The 19,270-nt window shown below is 42.0% G+C and overlaps 1 protein-coding gene across 1 annotated transcript in view; it reads left to right on the forward strand.

Moving 5' to 3' along the window:
• ERC2 (ELKS/RAB6-interacting/CAST family member 2) overlaps positions 1-19,270 on the forward strand; it is a 736,860-nt gene that overhangs the window by 130,886 nt on the left and 586,704 nt on the right. Inside the window, exon 2 of the mRNA XM_065885901.1 lies at positions 1,728-2,144. Within this exon, the coding sequence (XP_065741973.1) occupies positions 1,728-2,144 (417 nt within the window). The remainder of the gene's footprint in view (positions 1-1,727; positions 2,145-19,270) is intronic.

Genomic DNA, 19,270 nt, shown 5'->3' on the forward strand with positions numbered 1-19,270 from the left:
GTAACTATACTAAAAAGCACTGAATTTTAATCTTAGTTTATAGTAATTTTGATAGGGGTGAGTTATATTTTAAAAAATTTATAATCACCATCATTAAATACATACCAGTTTCTTACTCTGCATTCAGTACCCTGGGAGACGCTGTGGCGCACAAATGAGAGAGAGTAGTTGTTCGTTGTGCTCTAGGAATTTCTCATTCGATGATCCTAAATGGAAAGTTGAAGTGGATACCAACGAAGAGTTTAATTAATGCATCACTAGATGCTAGTCTCTGGGTACAGCCCACACTGAGAAAAATCTCAAGCCCTCTGGGTGTCAGCTGTGGGAATTCAGAAGGATTTCCCAGTGTGGACTCCTCCAGTATTTATGTAACTTAGACATAGTATTATCCATGCCTTACAATACTGTGAGTTCCCTTCAGGCAGGACCTATGCCTTATGTCCATCTTGATTCCCGTACTTAGCATTGTGTCCGGTCTGCATGGGGAGAATGTGTTTGGTGAATGGATGAGTAACTGTGTTTTGGAAGCCCCTTGGTTTCTTCCTAGGACAGAAATGCCTTCAGCTATGGCTGCCTGCTCTGATCAGCCTGGGGGTTGCCCCTGTTGGGAAAGTGTTGCTGAATTCAGCTGTCTTTGTGCAAGGGTTTCTTTTCTCACAAGTGGTAACTATTTTGTTTCTCTGGCGCTTTCACTCTGGTTTTGGCTAAAATGGTGACCTGGAATGACATGTGGGTACTTCTGGAGTGTTGTGCTTTCCTCCCTGGTAATACAACCAAGATATTGGGTTCTTGGGTCAGTGAGATTTAGGAAGACAAAAGGTGGAATAAACCTCATTTTGTTTCTTTTTTAAAATCACATTTATCAAGTATCAGTGCTATAAATTCTGTGTAGCTTATGGGTCTTTGCTGCAGTAAGAAACTGTTTTTCTTTTTTCTTTTTTTTCTCTGTGAAGGTACTTTGTGTTGATTAAGTTCTTTCTGTTAAATATCCTTTGCTTGCACTGGACTTTTCTTTGTGTTGATTTTTGCTTCGTTTTTCTTTCATTTCCCATGCTGTTCAGCTACTGGATGCCAGAAGAACCAAGGTTTGTCCACTCTTTGCAGCTCGTTTGTTTTGCTCTGCACAACCTCACCCCCTTGTGTGTTTGAGTGTCTCTGTCTCTGTCTGCATTTGTTCCCTTTTGCTTGCAGATGAAGTAATCCTGTTTACTAAACCTGTTCACAGCTTTATTTGTAAAAATAAAGTCCTCGTTTGTGTCTACTTGTAGTGGATGCTATTATTTTTATTTTTAAATGGACGTGCACTTAATCGCAGAAAATAATGGATAGTAGAATAAAGAACACCTTAGAAAACAAGGAATACTGAGTCTGGAGCATTGTGGGTGTGAAGAAGGTGTGTTTGTGAAAGCTTCCCTTCTAACCCTTTCCACTCCTAAATTAAAACCCTGTAGATGTATAATTTACCTTGTGACTGACACTAATATACTGTTTCTATGTATGTGTACATTTCTCTTAAGACATTCAGAAAGCATCATTGAATTAATTCCCCCTCTCCATGTGCTGTCCCATGCTTCTGAAGTCACCCTGGAGGACTTCACGGCTGGCCCTCTGGACCTCATGATTAACATTCCATCTTCATAGTGTGGTAGCAGCAAATAGCGTTTGGCATGTCCATTGACTTTTTCCCCCCTTCTTTCTCCTCTCCTGCTCCGTCTTTCTCATCACAGCACCTGCAGTTGACAATCCAGGCCCTTCAGGATGAGCTGCGAACCCAGAGAGACCTCAACCACCTCCTGCAGCAAGAGAGTGGCAACCGAGGAGCAGAGCACTTTACCATCGAACTGACGGAGGAGAACTTCCGGCGGCTCCAAGCTGAGCATGACAGACAGGCTAAGGAACTGTTCCTATTGAGGAAGACCTTGGAGGAAATGGAGCTGAGAATCGAAACACAGAAACAGACCCTCAATGCCCGAGATGAGTCGATTAAAAAGCTTCTTGAGATGTTGCAAAGTAAAGGTTTGCCGTCCAAAAGTCTTGAGGATGACAATGAGCGGACACGTAGGATGGCAGAGGCTGAGTCTCAAGTCAGCCACTTGGAAGTGATTTTAGACCAGAAAGAGAAGGAAAACATACATCTTAGAGAGGTAAGGACATTCACTTTATTTTCCCAAAGCCGTATTTTACAAGTTAAAATACGTTAAATATGTTATCAAGTTGTTACCACAGGTTGAAAGTTATCTATAGCCTTAACCAAATTGCTGTTGTCATGTTTTATAACCTTCCTGTCTGCTTATCACCTTTAAACTGGAATTTCGCATTAGCCTTTTTTTCCTATGCCCACCACACACATGTTCCATTATGATTCAACACGTATTCAGGACCCAAGTGTGTGCAGCACGTGTCAACTCTGAGGTGGTTTACAATTGCTTTCCTACAGATGGCCATTGTTTCAGGGCCTTTTAAATGCACTACTGGTTAAATTTTAGATGTTTATTAAGTATCCTCTTTTTAAAGGAGCAAAATGAATAGGTGATTAGCAAAACAATGAGCATAAATACTTTTATAGCTGAATTGGGGGTGGGGTTTTCAGAAAGTAAAGCCTAAGGATATTTCTGGAAAGAATAGAAAAATGTGCAGACCAATTTTGAGCGTTTAGATAATCTTTGTCTGCATTTACATTCATGGACAGAGGGACATGAATGTTCCAAGGACAGTGTTCCAAGTTTTCTGAGAGTGTGTTTTGCACTTAGTTAAATCATTTGAAGTTTTTCAGAGGCAGCCTCTCTGGCTTGCCACCACCATTGAATGTTGGGAGCCTCAGATATCTGAGAATACGTAGTTGGATAGATCTTAGAAAGAATGTGGGTGACAGCCAAAGTTTGAAATTTTTATAGCAGTTCCTTGCTACTATGGTGGATGTGGATCTCAATAGTACCATGTAGGCAAAATGCTGTGGCAGACACAGATCTCACAGAAAACAGGAAGCAATAAAGTGGCATTAAGTATATTTGCAAAATATTCTGCAGCCATAAATAAGAATTCGAAAAGACATTTGCTTTTAGACCAAACTAGATTTCTTGGCATAATGTACCTTTCTGGATGGGCAGCGCTTCCAGTGAGTCATTTGTTTGGTTGTTCAGAAAACATGGCTTTCGTGTTGGGATTTGGTAATGCAGGTGCTCCCAGGAGTTTTCTCTGATATAAACTGTATTTGCTTATAACATTTGAGTGGACTTTTGTGTCTTCAGATTTAATATTCTCCATGCTTATTCTCCTTGGTTTTGTTTTCATGAGACCTTAGCTACATGTTTGGGAAGTCAAATGGCTTGGTTTCACATTGAGATGCTTAAAGATATGCTTTGTTGGGCCTGGTCTTCCTATCTGTATTCCAAGACTGTGAATGTGGTGGGAAGACTTCTAAGATCCCTACCTCTTGGAATTCATATCCTTATGTAATCTTCTCCTCTTGAGTTTAGGCTGAACCTAGTGATTTGCTCCTAAACAATAGAATGACAGAGGTAGTGGAATGCCGATGTCACTTCCATGATTAGGTTACTTCCATCTTGTTAGTACACCCTGTTGCCTTCTCGCCTTGCATGCTTTGATGAAGCAAGCTACCATGTTGCAGAGGCCCGTGTGGTAAGGAACTGTGGGTAACCTCAAGCTGACACCCAGTGAGGAACTGGGACCCTCATCCGAACAGCCACAAAGAACTGAAAACTGCCAACAATCACTTAGTAAGCTTGGAAGTGGATCTTTCCCCAGTCGAATCTTTCGATGAGACTTCAGTTCCTGGGCTGACAACTTGGTTGCAGCTTTCTGAGAGACAGTGAAGCAGAGGACCCAGCTGAGCTGTGCGCCAGTTTCCTGCTCCACAGGAACTGTGAGATAATAAATGTGTGTTGTTTTAAGCTGCTGAATTTTGGGATAATTTGTTACACAGCAATAGATAGCTAATACAGTGGAGCAGAAACTAATCTCTTCCTGTCTTACTCCATAGACTTTCCATTTAGTTTACAGAAGAGAAGAAATGATTACTGGCATGTTATCATTGCATGTAGAGTGTCTGTGGATTTTGAAATTTTGATTGTGTTATCTGAAAACTCTGGTTGGTAGATTGCTATAGTTTAAAAAAGCTGCTGCTTTATTTTGGGTTCCAAGGGATCATGTTGGATGTATAGCAGGGCTGTGATACCAGAGAAGCCTCTATCTGCAGCATTGACCTTCACTCCATTTTGGGATCTTGGGGTCAGGTAGTCAGTCTGAATAGATTCTGCTCACGGGTAGCACTTAAATAGATGGTGCCTTGATTCTGTTTTAGTATATCTTTGTTTAAACGAATGTAAACACAATTTGGTTTGTGTTTTATGAGATTAGTTGGTCCTCACGATGGTCTGGCATGAATATGTCATGTTTAGAGCCTTAAACATTAGTCTAAGAGCGCACAGAGAGTCATACAGAAAACGCAGCCCAACGCATGCAACTAGTTTCCTTGAGCACCCGACCAAAGTCAGTGGGTGGCCCTTACCTTATCTCATCAAGAAGGGAGAGTGTGAAAAAGTTGTCTATAAAAAAAAAAAATCTCATTTTAAACTTGAACTCAACAAACAAGATTTGGAGGCCTGAAAGGACCCTTCCCAAGAGAAATAGTGTACTGGCTTGTGAGAGCCATTTGTTATATTTCCAGGAATTTTGGTAGCTTGAAATTGGTCATGGTGGGAGTATTTACAATGTGGAAATCAGCAAGTGCTACTCTCAGGGTCTTCTGCCCGCTTTGCCCCATCCCTGAAAGTCCATTTTCCAACACACCTCTAAATAAGTGCCATGAAATGTTTATCCACAGTACGCTAGGAAGAGGCAAGTTAAAAATAGTGCAAGAATTATGATTCTGAATCCATTAACCAGTCATAGTTCATCAGATATTTTCATAACAGCATCTGGATAGATGTTTATCTGTTGGGCACTATGAAGAGTGCTTTACGTTGATTCACATTTAATTCTCACAACCACCTCATTTATTCATTCATCCATTCATCCATCCACCCATCCATTCTGTGAATACTTATTGAGGATCTGGTTTTGAGTAATGATAACTGATGAAATTTGACTTCACGGTGCTTATATTTTATTGGGGTGAAACAGATAGCAGTTTAATAGTTAAACAGAGAAGTATCATGAGAAAAAGAAGAGGATGAAGTACAAGTGAGCTGGGTGGGGTCAACTTCATATTGGATAGTCAGGGAGGGCTTTTTGAAGGGGGTGACATTGTGAATTTGAATGACAAGAAGGAACCAGCCATGTAAGGCTCTCAGAAAACTCCTGTTAGATGGAAAGGCCCATGCCTAGGAGGTAGGTGCTATTATTTTGCCCATTTTGCCTGGGGAAACTGAGGGACAAGTGACATCAAAAATCTTGCCCAGTGTCCCACAGCTAACAAGCTGGTATTTGAATTAAGCTGCCTCTAGTCTCCACTCTTAAACCATATCTTACATATATTCCTGTTCTAGAAGAATCTTTCTCAAAGTGTGCTCCACAGAACAAGCTGTTTTGTGGGATATTGTTATGTGTTATGAGAGAAAAAGGGCTGCAGGGCTAAATGAACTTGGGAAAATGTTGAAATCCATAGAGCTTATCGAAGGGCTCTCAGACTCTCTCATATGCAAGTGTGCATCAGTTATTTCCAAGAAGGGGCCTGGGGAAGGCAGAGCCTCACAAACTTACTTGATTTGCTTTTCTCTTGTTGCACTGATGTTCTTTGTAAAAACACTTTGGAAGAATGCTATGCTAGAAAAGAAAAACTGTGCTTTTAATTTATGACCTACAAAATATGTAATAATATACAAATAGTTGTTTCCCATGGCCAATTAACTGGGTAATTTCCTCAATTAGTTATTCTAGAAAGTAAAGTTTATTGTAAGCTGTTTCCATATTCTCTACCGGGTTTTAGGCTGTTTGTTCTTCTGTCAGGGTATTTTTTTTTTTAGTGGAAAAATGTGGCTGACTGCTTTTGGTATTAAACCAGTAAGAATAACCCAGCTTGAATAAAGAAGTTGCCTGACCTCTGTTAATTTAAATGAATCTAAAACAGGATTTAAAATGTACTTGAGGTTTTAAGTTCAGAGTGTTCCTGATTCCTTTTTCATTTTGCACGATTCAACCCAGTTGGAGCTGAATGGTGTAATGCTGGGGAATGGAGTGTTAGTGGTTTTATGATTAATTCTCAGGCAGAGGTGTTGGACCTCATATAAACCCCATCTCCTGGAATACTGGCTTTGTTTAGCCCATTGTTTCAGGAGATTGAGAATTGGCAGGAGTTGCACATGGGGAGGGTTGGGTTGCTTTAGTGTCTTGTTGTCTTTCGGTGGTCTGGAAAAGACTGAGGGTGAAACCTCTTCTTTGCCTGGCAGGAAAAAACAACAAAAAGATTATGATCTCAACTTATTTGGAAGACCAGAACTACTGGCCAAGAACTACAACTGACAGGCTGATGTGAGCTGAAGTGTTGGCTAAAATGCAGGCATTGCTCACTAGTGTAGTCTGATGCTTCTTGATACAGGTTGATTTGATAAGACATTGTTTGATGTGGTAATAGTTGACCTTGTTCTCCAGCTTTTTCCGCAGAGGACATATTGTTCCGTATAAAGGTTTTAGTAATCAAGTACCCGAGGTACTACTGATCTCATTAAAGAAAAAGAGGGTTTACATACTAGGATCCTCCTATATTCACTCTCCTTAATGTTTTCTTGGCTGATGCTCAGAAGAGAGTCAGGAGTCTTTGGATTCATTGTACCGTAAGATGTTTGAGGGGAAAGGATATACGTTCTTCTGCCATGCTTGTTGGTCTTCTATGCTAATACCCTTGGGCAGCTTGCTATTCTTTGAAAGGAAGGGCAGAAAAACACTTAAGTCATTGGGAGCCGCAATTGCTACCAACCCTGGACAAGTAAAGCCCCCAGGATACTGGGCCTAGGCTTCCCTTCATGCTGTTGGGGGATAGGGAGGAGGAGAGCAAGGCAACGTGAATTCTTGGTCTCCTCATTTACTTAGCCAAGTAAACTTGGGCAACTTATCCAAGTTGTCCCTAGGCCAGCAGGAGATCCACCAAGGCAAAGTCTATGACCTAGAAGTTCTTGAGCTCCTAAGCCTTTTATTGACAGCTCAGACTTCACCTATATACTTAATCTTCACCCTAGTCCACCCTCTCTCAGTACCAAATGGCCTTGTTCTCTTTAACACACACTTGTCTCCAATTTGGTTGGCTGAGCCATGATTTTGCTGCTGCAGTCATTTCTAAATCTGACTGTACAGATTATACATTCTATTTCTACCAAGAAAGCTTATCACAGAAAATATTCCCAGACACAAGTGACCATATAAACATAACATTTTATATCCTTTTTTTGCAGGAGTTTTTCCTATATATAATAGAACCTAACAACTGCTCCCTATTTTAATAAAGTAAGTTTTAACATAACGAGTACCTTCCATCAATATTCCCAGACTTCAAATATCACCTGCAAGATGCTCAATAAATATTTGAAAGAGTGAAAAAATAGTTTAAAAGTACCTTGAGAGTTGCTCCGTGGTTTATTTTGTCAATATTGGACAAGTTTATAATGATTGTACAGAGCCATATTCTGTTGTTTTCTCTCATTGCTCTGTGTTTGGAGTGGAGCAGTAGCTTTGAGGGTAAGCTTAACTGGAAGTTTTATTTTTTTCAAAATGTGTTGTATATCACTGGTTACCTGTTGAGCATCCATATACAAGGGTGCTGTGGGAGCATCCATGGCAAGTTTGTGGTCTTGTTCAGGGATTCAGTTGGGCAATAAGAGAAACAGCTCACACTTACGGAGGCTTATTCTCTCTCTCTCTCTTTTTTTTTTGCCGTACGCGGGCCTCTCACTGTTGTGGCCTCTCCCGTTGCGGAGCACAGGCTCCAGACGCACAGGCTTAGTGGCCATGGCTCACAGGCCCAGCCGCTCCGCGGCATGTGGGATCTTCTCGGACTGGGGCACGAACCCGTGTCCCCTGCATCGGCAGGTGGACTCTCAACCACAGTGCCACCAGGGAAGCCCTGAGGCTTATTCTGTGTCAGGTGCTGTACTAAGTGAAAACTGTTGTCATCATCCCCATTACACAGATAGCAGGGCACAAAGAGGTAAATAATTGTACCTCGTCACAGATCAAGCACTGGAGCCAAGATCAGAACCTGGGAAGTCTAGCTCCAGAGTTTACACTTGTCACCACTACACACTACTGCTTGTTGCGGTGGTGCACTGAGAGGCCCTCGAATGGCACTTACATGCTGCGCAGCTTAGAGGTAGGGGAGCTGACAACTGGCTTCCTCCGTGATAAAGCTGGTCTTGAAAGGCAGGAAGAATTTCAACACGCAGATATGGTTGTAGAAGAGGTAGCTGAGCCACATGTTAGAGGTGGGAACTGTGGTGGGTTTGGGGCATAGTGAGTTTGGAGCAGCTGAAACTCCACCTGTCAGGAGGGAAAGGAAATAAATCTCAACAGGTGGTTTGAGGTCAGGTCACTGAGGACTCTGAGCATGTGATACAGGAAGTTGGTCTTTACTTGCTACTCTGGGCAGCCTTTGAAGGAATTTTCCCTGGAGAATGGCATGATCAGAAAAGATTGTCAGGTGCTAATTGATAGTAGATTGGATAGGAGGAGAATAAAGGCATGGAGATAAGTTGGAAGGATACTGTTGTTGTTCAGGTGAACAAGAATCTGAATCTGGGTGGTGGCCAAGAAATTGAAGGGCAAGGTCATCCCCACCTGCAGGCAGGACTTTGACAGCTCAGGAGCTGAGTGCTAGGAGCTTTGAGGGGCAGCCAATCACTGTGGGCCCTGGTAGAGGCAGGTGGTGGGGCAAGGGGCAGGAGAGAACTGTCAGGAGGAGGAGCTGGGGTTGAGGAAAGACTGTGGATGTGTTGAGTTTGATGAAATCCTGGTGGAGCTGTCCAGCCAAGGGTGAGAATATGGCTGAGGAAATGACTGAGAAGTTCTGCCCAGATGCACAAGGCATTTCTGACTACTGGTCACTTTTTATTGTAGTTGTTTTCACACACACTTCATTATTTGTGACCACCAAGCTCCCAGTTTATATGATTGTTCTAAAGGCTGCCATGTCACTTACTCTTACTATTATTTAGGAGGAGACCCTAGGAACTGCATACTTTTTCATGCTTCTTTTCTGAATAAGCACTTAATTTTGAATATGGTATCTTGAGATTACATGGACTTTTCACTGACTGATGCCTACTTGATACAGATTTCCTTTGCTCTCACTGAGTTCCATTTTCTCCAAGCATTGAATGCAGGATAGACCCCAATGAAGAATCTCTGCGGAAAAGCACTTTTTCTGGACCCTGCTAACAACACATCCAAAAACAGGATTTCATAACTTTCACCCTCACATTTCTGACGACATAGGGAATGTATTCATTTCTGTTTGGCAGCATTTGCCTTATCTTTAAATTCTAATACATTCTTTAAAGTTTAAACACTGCATGCTAATTTGAAATGGTCGAGGTTTTACCCCATATTGATTTTAATGAGTGTAATTGATTGCTTTCTACAGTAACAAAGACTGATGGAGCCCCAGGGAGCCATTAGTCTCAAGGCATATTGCAACCTGTTGAGAAGAGAAAGTGGCAGGGTAAAGGGTGTTTGGGGAAGTGCCAGGGAGCCGGGAGAAGTCAGGAGGTTATGCTGGGAGAGACTCTAACAGGACTCTGTCCTCCTGCTCTACCTTGGGTGTGACTGCTTTTTGAAAAATACTCTTTCGGCAGCTGACCTAATTTATCATTGTCATCATTTGGTGAAACAGTGCACCACAAACAAAACCTCAGTGGTGAGAAAGTACTCCAAGCACTGGTATTGCAGGTACTTGAGTGTGTTTCACAAGCTGCAGCAATGGGAAGTTGCTCACCTGTAACAGAGTCCTGTGTGTCTTGGATGGGGATATTAGCTAATACCGTACATGTGGAGAAAGCTTTGTACTTTATAGAACACATTGCATTTTAATGATTTCCTCTGATGCTCCTGGTAACCCTGTGAGGAAACTGAGGCTCAGAGAGATTAAGAAGTGATGACAGGTAACATTTACCAGGTACTCATGAGCGAATCACTTTTCGGGGAGTGCCGTGTAATCCTCCCAACAATACTCTAGGGTAGGAGGTGGTTTCCTGCCTCTCAGATGAGGAGGCTGAGGCCCAGAGAGTCTGGTCCCGGTTCTCAGAGCAAGTAGTGATGGATCTAAAATTCAAAATTGGGCCTGCTGGTTTCATGCATCTGTCCCTAACCACTCCTTGAAACGGCCAGGGATTTCAACCTGAAATCTCTGAACAGACAAAAGACGAGAATTCTAGTCTACTGACTTCTAGCTCAGGGATATTTTCTCTGTAAGTGCAAAAAGAGGAAAAAATGCAAAAGGCTCTTTTTTTTTTTTTTTTCCTTGCCACGTCTTATCTGGGCCTGCTGAATTGGGGTTGGTAAGTCCATGAGGTCACCGAGCAGTGGAAGGTTAAACAGTGCCACATAGAAGGCAGCACCAGGGCTAGGCCTCCTCAGACCATGTGTGGCTCATTAAAATGAAGGTACTTGCTTAAAATATGAAGCATGGTACTGCATATATAGGCATTCCATGAATTCCTAGGGAATAGGTGAATTTTTATAGCAGAGAATAAGGAAAACTTGGAGGTGCTTAGAGTCGGACCTCTATTTCATCTGTTCAGCTAGCCTTCTTTTTCAACTTTTTTACTTCATCATTACCTCATTGCCTAAAAGAAATACTTTGCCTTCTCAAAACGACTTTACTTTTTATCTAGTTTTTGTTGGGTATTGTGGGTTTCTTTCTTTGTCAATTGTGAGATATTAAAATTGTATTTATAACCTCCTAATATGTGCCCCATTTCATTTCTCTTCTAATTGGCCAAAATTTGGTAAAGCAAAATCTACTTTCCTAGCCACCTTGGCTTGGTTGAAAGGGATAGCTTTATTTGTGTTTCCAGTTTGGCATATAGGTTGAAGGATGCCTTAAATGTCTTGGGCAGAGTGTTAAATAAGGCAATGAGAATGGTTGCTGGTTGATTCCTTTGAGTGGCTTATAGTTACAGCAGTTGTGAAGAATGAAATAAACCCTCCTTACTAAAGGAAAAATATAATTATATGAGTAGTTTGTAGAAAAATGAAAAAGAAAGATAAGTGAGACACTAGAGTGAAAATTCTAAAGAGTCACTCACTGCTCACTTAGATTAAGAGTTGGCAAACTGTAGCCTGTGGGACAAATGTGGCCCACCACCTGTTTTTTTTTTTAATGGCCTGGGAGCCAAGAGTGGTTTTTACCTTTTTAAATGGTTACATTTGAAATGGTTATGTAAGTACCTATGTAATATCCTCTGTTTTGCCTGTGGCCCTCAAAGCCTGAAATATTAACTACTTGACCCTTTAAGAAAGTGTGGAGATTCCTAATTTTGATGATAGGTAAATAGATTTTGAATCAAGAGATTTGGTTAAAAAAAAAATACGTGCAATTAGTTATGTGCAGAGTATAAAAATCCTACTACTTTTATGTGTAACTTTTGAGTTTTTTTAAAACGGGGAGACAATTTTTTTCATCATTTCTGCACATTTTTCTTTTTTTTATTAGATCAGATTTTAATCTCCAGAATTACAGCACATAGGGTATTGCCAGTTATCACAAAAGTCTGCAGCTCTTTCAGGAGTGGTGGGTGTTAGGAAGGTAACCTGTGTGGATTAAAAAGGGAGTCTGGGGATTCCCTGGTGGCGCAGTGGTTGAGAGTCCGCCTGCCGATGCAGGGAACATGGGTTCGTGCCCTGGTCTGGGAAGATCCCACATGCTGTGGAGTGGCAGGGCCCGTGAGCCATGGCCGCTGAGTCTGTGCGTCCGGAGCCTGTGCTCCGCAACGGGAGAGGCCACGACAGTGAGAGGCCTGCGTACAGCAAAAAAAAAAAAAAAAAGGGACTCTGTGTGAAGTATTCAGTAGCCTAGAAAGTACCAGAGAAATGGAGGTTGCCATTAAAACTCTGATAGATTTAGGAATTCTGACTTAATTAAAGCACAGGGTTCCAACTCGTCCTTCTCTTATGTTTTTAGAAATAGTGTTTATTGATACTTGTTAGGCTTATGCAGTTAGTGCTTTAAAAATCTATGGCTGGGGGCTTCCCTGGTGGCGCAGTGGTTGAGAGTCCGCCTGCCGATGCAGGGGACGTGGGTTCGTGCCCCGGTCCGGGAGGATCCCACATGCCGCAGAGCGGCTGGGCCCGTGAGCCATGGCCGCTGGGCCTGCGCGTCCGGAGCCTGTGCTCTGCAACGGGAGAGGCCACAACAGTGAGAGGCCCGCGTACCACAAAAAAAAAAAAAAAAAAAAAAATCTATGGCTGCTTTGAAGGGACTAGCATGAAAAAGTGGCCGTGTGTATACAGTTGTGTTAAAAAAATATTTACTTATTGTAATTGTTGGCATGCCATAGAATTGCTGGGTTTTCCTATGGGAAGTACTCTTATTTAGGTAAAGCTAGGACCTGGTCAGGATGACAACTGAGAAATCCCCTTACCACTGGCTGTCCTTCCTTCAGCCCCCAAGGCAGTCAGATTTCTTTTGGTGATATGTGGTTGTATGAGTTGGGTTGCCAGTTGTTAGGGCATTTTTAGTGTTGGGGGAAGACCCTGCCTATTGATGTAATTTTGCTTTGTCGGTATGGGCCAGGGTTTCTCAATCTTGGCACTATTGACATGGGAGCAGGATAATTCTTTGTTGTGGGGACTGTCCTGTGCATTGTAGGATGTTTAACAGTATTCTGGGCCCCTACCCACTAGAGGCAAGTAGTACCTTTGCCTTTCCCTCAATTGTGACAATTAAAAACATCCCCAGACATTGCAAAATATCCTCCAGGGACCAAAATCACCCAGGTTGTGAACTCTGATATAGAGTGATTGACAAATCCTTCTGGTGGTTGGCCTGTGGACATGGCAAATATAGTAATTCCCAGCCCCACGTGCTTGAAACTCTGTTTTACTAAGGAAGGGCAACCCAGATCAAGATACTTCCTGACCCAAAGACTGACCACAGGGGATACAACTAGGAAACAGATGTACTGAGGGGAGGTGGGGGTTTAAGCCTGAAAAAAAAAAAACAAAAGTGCGGGGGGGGGTGTGTGTGTGTGTGTGTGTGTGCGCGCGCGCGCGCGCGCGGGGGTGGGGGGCGGTGGGCGGTGGTGGGGGGAGTGGGGAGAGAGAGAGAGAGAAGCTTTCTCCGACTTCCCCCCGCCTCTCTCCTTTACTCTCAGAAAAGGTAGCAAAGAAATCTAAGGGAGGGGGTTTGATAATGAGATACCACATGGGAAGGTTGGGACTTTGTGAGAATAAGAGACATTTACTCTCAGGAGGTAATACGAATGGATCCGAGAAGACACGTGACCTGACTTTTTGACTACTGGACTCTCACTATTAATTGGCAGTTTTATTTTTATTTATTTATTTAACATCTTTATTGGAGTATAATTGTTTTACAATGGTGTGTTAGTTTCTGCTGTATAACAAAGTGAATCAGCTATACATATACATATATCCCCATATCCCCTCCCTCTTGAGCCTCCCTCCCACCCTCCCTATCCCACCCCTCTAGGTGGGCACAAAGCACCAAGCTGATCTCCCTGTGCTATGCGGCTGCTTCCCACTAGCTAGCTATTTTACATTTGGTAGTGTATATATGTCAATGCCAGCAGTTTTATTTTACAATAAATGTTGTCGTCCTTGCTTTTCCCTAAATGGCCTTTGAGTGTCCCTTTCTGTTTTTTAAATAAACATTTCTTCGCATGAACCACTATCCCCCCTCCCCCAACCCCAGCACCACCAAACTTCAGAACAATTTTGGAGTGTGGTGATTTTATCATGTGGAAATGTAGTACAGATGTTCAGAATTACCTTTTCTTTCTCTTTAAAACATCATGACCACACATGCTTTGCTCTAAGTACTATTTAGCATTTTTATTATTACTATTAAAAAAATCTTGCCTCAGGCAGAGTCCCAGTAAATCTCAAGTAAAGGCAAATATTAAAATAGAAGTAAGTATTTATGCACATCACACTAAAAATCTGAACTCAAATTTGACTTTTTATGCAACTGAAACTTTTATTTTTTGACCCACTTAACCAAGTCCTCTAGTTTTACCCCTTTTCCTGACTCTAAAACTTTGAGTTCAGACTCTTGGATTTTGTTCACCATCCTTCCCCCTTCTACCAGTTGTCTCTAGACTTGAGTTTTTCTCTTTATCCTGCATATATTTTTGAACTCAGCCTGATCACCTAATGAAATTTGTTGGGAGGATTTGGACCGCCAGCATGAATTAATTAGCGCATGTTTTTAAAACTTATTAATGGAGGGAAGTTTTCTTTTCACAGACAGTCCCTCAGATGCATATAGCCCTTAAACAGCCGAGTTTCTGCTGGGGCCAGTAGTCATATACAGAGGAAATGCTGATCAACACCCAACACATCCCCCACTCAGAAACCTATTGATGGAGATTAGCTGCCGTTCCAACCTTAACTTCTTTTGGGTTCATTGATGCCACTTTCTTTTTATATTTCTTGGCCAGACTTAAATGTACTTCTCCAAATAGTTGTGAAAAAGGAAACATTTCTATTTAATCACTTGAACCCGGAATTGAGAGCTCTCTCCTCACTATGTATACTTTTTAGTTGCTGGAAGTTAATCCTGGTTTAGACAAATGATCTTCTTTAAGGCAGTGCTTTTTCCATGCACATCCAAATAGAAATGCATTGCAAAGTGATTTTCTTTTAAAGGACAGTGGAGATATTTGTTGTTTTGGCAGGGTCTATACAGCAAGGAAGAGGCAAAACCTGATTGTGCCTTAGATAGTAGAAATAATACCTACTTAGTGTGAGTATTCCATCCTCCTTCATGATACCCAGCGGTGTTCCTGCCAACAGGTTTTTTTTTGCAGTACTTTCATGATGCACGTGAAGGTTTAGACGATTTTAAAGACTCACGTTTTAGTTGCTTTAGAAGACAGAATGTTGCATAAATGTCCTTGCCAATTCCTCACTGGAAACACCGTAAAAACCTGCCACGTGCTAATCTCAGTAGGTATCCTCAGGATGCTTTTTGAGCAACTGTTACAGACAGAGTGATCATGGGAGTTTAGTGGAGACTTGAGGATGCTTGTGCCGAGTGGGGACTGTGACATGGGATGACACAGGATTCTCCAGAGGACATGAAACCTTTTTGGAAAATATGTTCTCTATTACCTCTTCTCTAGGCTGTGGTTATCTTTACATGCTGGCTCCTTGCTTTGTTGCCTTACAGACACAAATGTGTTACTTCTTGCACAGAGAACTCAAGGAGAATGGTCCAAAATGACCACATTTCCTGAAATCACAGCAGCCTTCCAAGGAACTTGTGTGGCACTGACTGTCTGAGGGTTATCACGGGGAAAGAGAAAGGTTCAAGGAATCTCATCTTGGGAGGTCCTGGCAGGGTGTTAATGGCATTAATCATCCTGGCTCCTCACCAACAGTTCCTCACCACCACTGTTAAATGGAAGGCTGTCTAGGTGCCAGCCCAGAGCTCAGTGCTATACTAAGCTACTCCTCAGTGCAACCCTATGAGGTGTGGGTGCTGGGCAGCTAAGTAACTTGCCTAAGACCTCACTGGGGACTTGACCTCAGAAATGAGAATCATTGTATCATCTACTCTGTCGAAAGTCAAGGTAACTTCCAGTCATTTCTTCCCATTCAGTTCCTCTCCTTCTCTCTGATTTGTTTTATTTGAAACTTGTATTTCCATTTAGGTTTCTCATCTGGTTTCTATTATGACTTCATTTAAAATCTTATCCTGTCTCTTCATATGTTGATTTCTTTCTCTTTTATTGTAAGCTCACTCCTTTTCTTCCCTTTCTGTTGCGCTCTGCCGTTGTTTTGTGGGGTTAATTGTGTTGTCTTCTCCCAAGTAGCAGTGCTGGGCTTTTGCAAGAGACCTAAGAATGCTAGTGAAACTTACAGGAGACTTCTGGCAGGCCTAATTTTAATTTAATCAGAAGTTTTCTCTGCCTTCTACAAAACCTTTGCATCCACCTCTGAGTTTATTCTTTGGTTTCCAATGAAATGCCTATGCAAAACACTTTTCCACAGGGCTTGACTCAACAAATGCCATTTATGTTTCCTTGAGGAAAGGTGAGGAGGGGATAACTAAGAGTTACCTTCACATCAGTTGGTTTCCTTGTAAAGCAAGTCTATGCTCCCTTTACAAAACATAGATTTGTTTCTTAAGAATCAAACCTTGCCTGGTGGCATTTTATAGGTCACTTATTTGGGCACAGGTGTTTGTACTGAGCTGGGCAGACTCAAGAGTGACCTTTGCTTCACCATCCTGGTTTCACTTTGTAATCGCTTCAGAAAGTTAGAGTGGATTATATTGTATGGTAAATAGCTGCTTTGAATACCTTGAATAAATTAATTTGAATGTAATACATGTGATACATGAATTAAATGTAATGACGGGCACATACTAGGTGCTCAATAAATGTTAGCTTACCATTCTTCTTATTTTTTCTTTTTATTGAAGTTTCGTTGATTTACAGTGTTGTGCCAGTCTCTGCTGTATAGCAAAGTGACTCAATTATACACATATATACATTATTTTTAAATATTATTTTCATTATGGTTTATCATAGGATATTTAGGATAGTTCCCTGTGCTATACATTAGGACCTTGTTGTTTATCCATTCTAAATGTAATAGTTTGCATCTACCAACCCCAAATTCCAAGTCCATCCCTCTCCCTCCCCCTCACCCCTTGGCAACCACAAGTCTGTTCTCTGTGTCTATGAGTCTGTTTCTGTTTTGTAGATAGGTTTGTTTGTGCCCTATTTTAGATTCCACATGTAAGTGATACATGGTATTTGTCTTTCTCTTTCTGACTTGTTTCACTTAGTGTGATAATCTCTAGTTGCGTCCATGTTGCTGCGAATGGCATTATTTCATTCTTTTTTACGGTTGAGTAGTATTCCATTGTATATATGTACCACAGCTTTATCCATTCCTCTATCAGTGGACATTTAGGTCATTTCCATGTTTTGGCTATTGTGAACAGTGCTGCTATGAACACAGGGGTGCATCTGTCTTTTTTTTTTTTTTTTTTTTTTGTGGTACGTGGGCCTCTCACTGTTGTGGCTTCTCCCGTTGCGGAGCACAGGCTCTGGATGCACAGGCTCAGCGGCCATGGCTCACAGGCCCAGCCGCTCCGCAGCATGTGGGATCCCCCCGGACCGGGGCACGAACCCATGTCCCCTGCATCGGCAGGTGGACTCTCAACCACTGCGCCACCAGGGAACCCCACATGTGTCTTTTTGAATTATGGTTTTGTCTGGGTATATTCCCAGGAGTGGGATTGCTGGATCATATCATAATTCTACTTTCAGTTTTCTGAGGAACCTCCATACTGTTTTCCGTAGTGGCTGTACCAACTTACATTACCCCCAACAGTGTAGGAGTGTTCCCTTTTCTCTACACCCTCTCCAGCATTTGTTATTTGTAGACTTTTTGATGATGGCCATTCTGACTGATGTGAGGTGATACCTCATTGTGGTTTTGATTTATATTTCTCTAATAATTAGTGATCTTGAGTATCTTTTCATGTGACTACTGGCCATCTGCATGTCATTTCTTTGAGTTTTGCAGCTTCTAGAGGCCAGCTGCAGGCCTTAGCTTGTGGCCCCTTCCCCCATCTTCAAGCATTTTCCCTCCATCTTCAGATCTCTCTTTCTATGACTTCTGCTTCTGTTGTCATGTTTCCTTCCCTGTAACTCTGATCCCCCTTTTACAAGGACCATTGTGATTACATTGGACCCACCCGGATAATCTAGGATGATTTTTTCATCTCAAGATTCTTAATCCTATCTGCAAAGTCCCTCTTGCCATGCAAGGTTAAATATGCACAGGTTTTGGAGATTAAGGCTTTGCCTTCTTTGAGGGGGGACAGTATTCAGCCTACCATACCCCCTGTATCCAATGTATCACTAAGTCCTGTTTACTGTCTCTACAGACTCTTGGATCTGCCCATGTTTTTTCATTTTCATTGCTCTTACCTTTGGCCTGGCGTTCTTAACTAGTTTCCCAGCGCTGTACCTCATAATTCTTCACACTTGTTAGGGTCATCTTTGAAAAATGCTTATCTGTCCTTTCTGAACCCTCGGTTGCTGGGAGGACAAAGTACAAACTCCTGAGCCAGGCTCACAAGGCCTTGCTTTTCCAGTCTTAAGTCCTATTCCTTCTTTCTCCTCAGCCTCCCAATCACCTCAGACTCTGGCTTTGCTCCACAACCAGCCTCTGGGCTCTGTCCCTATGTTCGTGTGTCTCTCCTACTGTCTGCGGACACAGGGGACACCCTTACTCCTCCATCTTCACTTGACCAATTTTTATTTATCCTACATTATTCAGCCTACGTATTACCTTCTCTACAAGTCCTCAATTTCACTCCCTTACACTCTAGACTGAATTAGGGTCCCTGCCTGTGCAGGTATTTCTCAGAGAAATTATTAAATATCAATTTACTGTGAATATCCAAGGGAAGAACCCTCTGAACTTCACTGGTGCATCCATGGGACCTAGTGCTGTCCTTGGTAGATGATAAGAACCCTATAAATATTTGTGGATTGACTTTGGAGTGAGGCTGCACTGGAGTTCTTTTGTGGAGGACTAACTTTTTAGTTTGAACTACTTCTGGACTTACAAAAAGTGTGCAAAAATAGTGCAGAGTTTTCATAAGTCCCTCACCCAGCCTACCCCAATGTTAATATCTTACCTAACTTGAATATAAGTATTAGAACCATGAAATTAATGTTTCTGCCTGGTCTGGCACAATACTATTAAGCAATCTAAGTACGCTGTTTAAACTTCACATTTTTCTACCGATGGCCTTTTATGGATCCCACGTTGCATATAGCTGTTATTTCTCCTCGGTCTCCTCCAGTGTGTAATAGTTCCTTAGTTTTTCTTTGTCTTTCATGATCTTGGTACCCTTGAAGAATATTGACCAGTTATTTTGCTGAGTTTCCCTCAGTTCAGGTTCTTCTGATGTCTTCTTATGATTGGACTAAGGTTTTATATGTGCCTGACAGTAACACTACAGAAACGGTGCCATGTCCTCCTCAGTGCATTGGATCTTGGTGCTCATGATGTTGCTGTGCCTTATTACTGCTGATTATACCAGCCTGAGCTC

Source organism: Phocoena phocoena, chromosome 10 (genome assembly GCF_963924675.1).
Source record: "Phocoena phocoena chromosome 10, mPhoPho1.1, whole genome shotgun sequence".
NCBI lineage: Eukaryota > Metazoa > Chordata > Mammalia > Artiodactyla > Phocoenidae > Phocoena > Phocoena phocoena.